This window comes from Hevea brasiliensis, chromosome 14 (genome assembly GCF_030052815.1).
Source record: "Hevea brasiliensis isolate MT/VB/25A 57/8 chromosome 14, ASM3005281v1, whole genome shotgun sequence".
Lineage (NCBI taxonomy): Eukaryota > Viridiplantae > Streptophyta > Magnoliopsida > Malpighiales > Euphorbiaceae > Hevea > Hevea brasiliensis.
The window spans coordinates 81,475,446-81,483,045 of record NC_079506.1 but is presented as its reverse complement, the minus strand read 5'-3'; the positions used below and the strand labels follow the sequence as shown (position 1 = coordinate 81,483,045).

General features: G+C 24.9%; 1 protein-coding gene across 1 annotated transcript; it reads left to right on the top strand.

Moving 5' to 3' along the window:
* Positions 1-4,570: 4,570 nt before the first annotated feature.
* LOC110664918 (LOB domain-containing protein 1) lies at positions 4,571-6,295 on the top strand. The gene is made up of 2 exons (XM_021824804.2): positions 4,571-4,978; positions 5,582-6,295. Exons 1-2 carry the CDS (start codon positions 4,643-4,645, stop codon positions 5,912-5,914), a joined length of 669 nt encoding a protein of 222 aa, XP_021680496.1. The 5' UTR covers positions 4,571-4,642; the 3' UTR covers positions 5,915-6,295.
* The last annotated feature ends 1,305 nt before the right edge of the window (positions 6,296-7,600 follow it).

Below are 7,600 nucleotides of genomic sequence, written 5' to 3'. Positions count from 1 at the left end.
TTGTTGATGGAGAGAGCTGAGCTCCTGAATTTTTATTTATGCGATTTGAGGATTGTAAAGGTGAACTGAACTCCCCATGTTATTACTTTTATTTGTTTATAGGTCGAGTGATTTAATGCTCCCCGTTGGATAGTCCAATTTATGGCCGGACCTATCTGTTTGTTTTCTTGAAATTGGACTACATTATTGGGCTTTCATTTTGAATTAGAAATAGTTAGGCTTACTATGAGTTTTGAAGGACTTATGCTGACTTAAGTCCTAGTGCCGGTCTAGCCTAAAAATCGAGTCATGACATAATTATGCATAAGATTAAAATATTCTTGGTGACCACAAAAATAGTGTTCTCTATCATAAGTAAGTGAATCCTTTTTAATAAGAAAAGTGAGTTTTACATAATCACGAGAGATAATGCACATATACTGAATGTGTCGAATAATCTCTCGAATTACACATGATATATTCACTAGCAATTGCAATAGAGGATGAGTGCTATCATAATGAGGGAATAAAAAAATATTATTTTTCTTTTAATTGAAATCTCAAATTAATTACATGGACTGATGAACTCATTAGCAAAATTAAATTTAAGGGATAAAATAATTAAAATTTCAAATTATAAAAATCTTATTATTAATTATAATAAATTATAAAGATAAAATAATAATTAATTACTCAAAAATAATTTAGAATCAATGTGCATAACGTGGATGAAAAGGACTCAATATTGTAAGAAAATTTATAATGTGAATAATTTTTTTTCTTATTGCTCGCTCACGTAATTTATGCATGTTGAATTTCAAATCCATGACGTAATAAAATTGAAGCATAGCGATGCCATGGTACATACCAACAAAATAATATTCTAAGCCAAATGTGCATCACAGCATATTACTACAATTAGCGGATCAACACTGCGACTACTAATTTGCGCGTGTATATATATATATATATATATATATATATATATATATATATATATATATATAACTTTTAATCAAATGAAGCCTTTGTATCGATGACTTCCTTCTTGGCATTGCTTCTCATATTCTTTGAAGAGTGGCACTGACAGGTGGCCCCTTCTCTTCCTATTTGAGGTTGTTCAAGTTATGTTTGACCGTTCATTTTTTATTGGACTAGTGCCTACTTGTATTTGAATCATATGGCAAAATGGAGTGTTACCTACCCAATAGAGGTTAAACACAATCCAAGCGTAATTCAATGCTAATTTATTAACGAATTTTGAAAATTTCCTTATTTATTGATGATGAACATATATTTAATTAAACCAAGTTATTTTGATATTTTTTTTAAGTATAAGAGAAAGATGTTTATGAGGCCAATTACAATATTAATATTAACAATGGTAACGAGTCAGATATTTACGAATATTTGATCAGATTGAATCCTAGTAAAGTAGATTTAATAATATGTAATTAAATTTGAAATTGATAAATAATACTTATGTTAGATTTGGATTCGAGTTTTTTTATGTTAGAGTATTTATTAACCAAACTTATTAATATAAATAATTAATTCAATATAAAATATAATTTTTATATATGTTATATTTTAAATAAATAAAATTTAAATATTTTATAAAATTATTAAATTTTTAAAAATAAATTATTAATAAAAAAATATTTTCTATCTAGATTATTAATTAAAATATATAAAATTAAATAAGTTTGAGTATTTTTTAGATAATAATATAAATTCAAATAATTAATAATAAATTTTAATTAGATTTGAGACATGTTAAAATATTCAGATGATCTATTTAATTTTAATTTCAGTAATTCTAATTTAACCCCAAAATTAATTGAGTGATATTTATTTTTAGATTTAATATTTTAACTTGAAATAATTCATAAATTGACTCTATTAAAATCTATTTTATATAATGTCCAATAGATAATTCGAATTAACCTAAATAAACCAAGCCAAACCCTTTAAAAAAATCTCACATGATTCTAATATTTTTTATGACAAAACTATTTAAAAATTAAAAAAATATATTTTAAAGTAGTGGTTGAAATAATTGTGTTATTTCTAGGGGAAAAAAAATTATTTATCACAAATATATAACAAAGTTCAATATAATTTATTATTATTATAGTATTATTTTCTTTTATAACATATTAAAAAAATATTATTATAAAATATATATTTTAAAATAAATTATATATCGAATTTCAACAAGAGGTTCATCTAACTAAAAAGTATCACCTAGAAAAGATAAGACATGATCTGCCAAGTTGTCAGCCCAAAAATTAACTTAAATTAATTTTCTCAATGATATAATGTATAATTTAACACCTTATTTGAATATATTGTAGCATAATTTATTAATTTTTTTATCAATTTTTATTGTTAATATATTTAAAAATATAATATGATACAATATAATTTGATAACCTCTTTTTATTTGACTAAATAGTATAGTAAAATACATATAAATATTATTAAAACACCATTTACTTTTTTAAATATATAAATAATGTAAAAATATTTATTTAAATGAAATAATAATAATAATAATAATAATAATAATAATAATAATAATAATAATAATAATAATAATAAACGATACTTTTTTTAGTTAATCACCAAATACATCTTATAAAAAAATATAATTAAAATTTTATAAATTGTATAAGGATAAAATAGAAATATATAAAATTTAGATCATCTCAACTTACCGAATCGGTGAGTTGAAAAGTTACAATTATTTTATAGTTCAAAATGACTATTTTCCATTAACAATTCCAAACGAAGGGAGAAACCATAACAACCATTCATTATAAAACGATAGCAAATCATGATCCAAATAGAGTATAAGTGGTTCCGATTAAAACTCAAATTTAAGATCTTGTAACTCTGAATATGACTCTTACATCATTAAGCTAAAACTCAGTTATAAAATTTAAGTATTATATTTTATTGCACTTATATTCTAAATATTTTCATACATTCTGTTCATAATTTATAATTTTAGGTTATCATAGGTCATAACTTTAATTTTAGGTTATTATATTTTATTTTATTTATATAATATAATTTTTTAAAAAATATATATAAAAAGAAGAGTGGATTAATATAATTTAAATAATATAATTTTTGAAATTAAATTAGATGAGGCAATTGAAAATCATAAGTGCACCACCATAATTTCGTCTAATGTCAAGGGTCATCTTCTAATAAAACAAATAACGACCAATTAAATAATAAAAAAATAAACTACCAAAAATTTTGATTATTCAATTCAAATAATTTATCATATGTTAAATCCTTAAATCCATGTGCTAATTTTATTTTGACCCACACAGTACATATATATGCATATAATAATTTATTTAGAGAAAAAATTATTAAATAGTTTAATTGAATGTTTTATCTATTTTATTATTAAATTAATTTAATTGAAATCTACAAATTGATAATATGATGTGTTAAAATAAGAAATTAAGCCATATTTCTTTCACATTAGCTTGCCACACATAAAATAGATAAATTTTAGGGGAATATAATTAATATGTGTTATATAAGAGGATGTTTAATAAATTAATTTGATTTTATAAATATTTAAAATTTTAAATAGTTATATATTTAAATAAAGTATTTATGAGTGACCAAAGGCCGAGTCAGAAATTTTTTTTGGAGAGGGCTAATGTTATATATAAAAATTAATTCAAAAATAATTTACACTTATTGTCTACTATATTACATATTTAAAAATTGCTACAATATAGTACAACTAAGGTTTAGGGGATAAAGGTCATGAATGTGACTGATAAATAGTTAATATATTTAATTAAAAATAATGTATAAGTATATTTATTATCAAAATTATTAAAAAAATATTAAATAAAATTTATGATGAAATTTTAAAAAATTTTTTAACGATTGAATTTCACTAAAATTTTAATTTAAAATCTTATAATTTTAAAAATGATTTCAATGACATTAAATTAAAAGTCATCGGTAAAATATAAAAATATTTAAATTAAAATTTATCTAAAAACTTTTTTTAAAATTTTCTACATAATTAGTGCGTTTTAGATAACATAAAAATTATACCATACTCGCATTTATTTATTTTATGTTGCGTGTGTTTTAATTTGAGAAGAATAGACTTGATTGAAATTAATTGAAATGAGAGTAAACTTTACTTCAACATTAGTGAATAATACATTACTTAACATTATATTAAAATTTATAATATAATTTTGGGTTGATTTGACCTTTTCTTAATAAAATGAGAGAGATTAATTATCTCTAAAAATTAATGTAAATGGCACATTCCTTTAAAGGTGTGAAATATTTATGAGAGACTTAATATTAATTAAAAAGATTTTGATACGATTTTAAATAATTGGACCGATTCTAACTTATCTTAATAAATTAAAATAAAAAAAAAAGTTAGCCGCAACCTCGTCCTCCTGTAATGTGATTTCAAACTGTGACAGATGAAACACGTCAGCAATTCTTAACCCAACTATTACTGTTTCAGCCTTCACTTCCTATAAATTCCAACTCACCTTTGGTCTTTGCTCTAACCATACCCCCCACCACCACCGCCGCCGTAGCCGCCGCCCCCACCACCTCTTCTCTTTCCTTCTTCTCCTTCTCTCTCTCTAAAGAAATGGGAAACCTTGACAAAGCAGTTGCAGCCATATCTCCGGTTGCTGTTCCTTCTCCTTTCTCTTACTCACCATCTTCTTCTGCTGCTTCACCATCTTCTCAGTCTTCTCCTGGTATTCCTTCTCCTTCTCAGTCTTCTCCAACTCTTACTCCTTCTCTTCCTCCTCATCCTTCCCCTCCTTCTGTTGTTCTTAGCCCTTGCGCTGCCTGCAAAATTCTTCGCCGGAGATGCGCCGAGAAATGTGTTCTAGCTCCTTATTTTCCTCCCACTGAACCTTACAAGTTCACCATTGCTCATAGAGTCTTTGGTGCCAGCAACATCATCAAGTTCCTGCAGGTCTATTTGATTTCTTTTAATCACTTCTAGTTATTCTTTTCAAGATTTGATTACTATGAGCACATAGGCGTCCTTCTAAGGTTGACTTGAAAAAAAAAAATTATCTTTTTCAAATGAAGAAAAAGGTTACATCAAAATTTTATCCTTTTCAAATGGAGGAAAAGGTTGCATCTTTTTCAGGTGAGTTTCTCCAAAATAAAGCAAAAAGAAAATGGTCATCATGAGAGGTTGAATTGGGTTTCAGCACTATTTCTTGTCAAATTAATTTAGGAGGCCAAATCATATTTCAGAAATTAAGTCATCAAGGCCAAGTTATAAGAGGTCAAATTAATTAATTGTTGTAATTTATATATACTTTCTTCTAATTTGATAGTAACTACACCTCTCAATTACTTAAATTTCTACCCATGTATAACTTGCAAATGGGTTCCCATAAATTCTTTTTAACTAGTCCAAACCACATGGTGGGATGGAAAAATATGACACAAAATCCATGTCTAAAGTCAATAGTCTTGTTATTTGTTACTATGCATTCTTATTTTAAATTATTTCTCTAAATTTGGTTCAAAGAATTAATTATTTTTTTTTTAAATTTATTTTCAGGAAATCCCAGAGTCTCAGAGAACAGATGCAGTGAGCAGCATGGTTTATGAAGCAAATGCAAGGATTAGAGACCCAGTTTATGGTTGTGCAGGTGCAATCTGCCAGCTTCAAAAGCAAGTAAATGAGCTTCAAGCTCAACTGGCTACAGCACAAGCTGAAGTAGTGAACCTGCAATGTCAGCAAGCCAATTTGGTTGCTCTGATTTGCATGGAAAAAATGGCACAATCTAATCATCTTCAAGAACCCAATTTTGAGCAGCAACAATATATTGATACAAGCTGCTTTCTAGATGAGACCAATTTGGGCACATCCTGGGAGCCTCTGTGGACATGATGGAAAAAAAAAAGCTAAATTATGATCAAGCCTTCAAAAGAAGGCATTATAAAATGAGGAAAAAAAAACTCAAAGAAAAAATTTTTCAATAAAGTTGATTTAATTAGTTATGGTTAGATATTAGTCAGTGATGATTTTCCATTTAGTCTAAAATCGACTAATGGAACCTTTGAAAAAGAAAACTGATTGATGTTGATGGGGTAGCTGTCCTACTAGTATTCATTCATTTTCTAGGCTATGGAAAATAGATGCATATACATATGTATATGCATAACATTGAAGGAAACAAAAGGGCAGAAAAAGAAAGGAGCTAGCTAGCTAGATCATGAATGATTCTTGTGCTAATTATTCTTGAATCAAAGAAATTTTAGATATTGTTGACCTAATTTCATCTTCTATTTGTGTTGTTTGCATGAGTTCCTTGTCAAACTAGCTGTTGATCATCAATTTCTTATTTTATTTTACTTGTATGTTATATATGTAGTTTTATTTATTTATTTTTATTAAAATATACTTCTCTATTTATTTTACGATCCATAAAAAATTAATCCATTCAAAATTTGTGATTATCTCTCATCATAATGATGCCTTCTACAAAGATCGAAATTGAGTGATATATATATATATATATATATATTGCCTTCATTTTTTCAAATCCCACAATAGTTGTTTCAGGAAGAATTGGACAGTGATTAAATTTTTAGGGCCTAAAAATAATATTTTAGTATTATAAAATGTGATTTATTATATAGTTACCATACTATGGGTAATATTTAGAAATTTAATTTATAATTTAGATAAAAAAATTGAATATATTTAAAAATCACAAATAAAAAAAAATAACACAAGTCAATAATAATTTAATAAGAATTGTAGAAGCTTCACCATTGGGAGTGGCAATACTTTCTATGAAAATATTTCAATGATAAATATTTGAATTTTTTTTTTAATTTATGAGAAAAAGGATTATTTTGTCATTCAATTTAAATAAGAAAAATATAAAATGAACGACATGTGATCCAGTGTCACTATAAGAAAATTAATTAATTGTTATACAAATTACCAAAGAAAATAAAAAAAATTCATTAATAATCTTTGATTATCAATTATTATCAACAAAAATGGATCGATCAATGTTTAAGTCATAAGTAAAAATTACCGATTATTTTTATTTCCTTGATAAATTTATCAACTGCAAATTTCGTCGATAATTAGTAATATATAGTTGGTATTTTCATTGGTGGATAATAATTTATGATGGAATTAGCACAACAAAATCGATAACACAATCATTGGTAACAATGTATATTTCATAGGTAATTTTTTTCATATTTTTAATTTAATTTAATTTAGTTTTTTAATTTAATCTAATCTTTATTTTTAAAATTTTATTATTATTTTTTAAAATTAATTGTTACTTTTTAATTAATTTAATTTCATTTCATTTTTATGTTATTAAATTTAAATTAACTAAAAATTAACAACTAAAGGGCCTAAAACAGACCCCATATGTTGATTATGCCCACATATTGGCATAATTTGAGGAGAGGTTTTCCTATAATTCCTTCCCCTTCCACTCAAAAATGATATAAAAATTTCATATTTTTTATGATTCACCGATAAATTATCAATGGAATTTATAGTAGCTTGTCAATTATAAGATTTTCATCAATAAAATTTTTATTT

Bases quoted from the DNA above. Each gene is read 5' to 3' on its own strand.
- LOC110664918 (XM_021824804.2), top strand. From the start codon at position 4,643: ATGGGAAACCTTGACAAAGCAGTTGCAGCCATATCTCCGGTTGCTGTT. The intron at 4,979-5,581 runs GTCTATTTGATT...ATTTATTTTCAG, and splicing joins ACATCATCAAGTTCCTGCAG to GAAATCCCAGAGTCTCAGAG.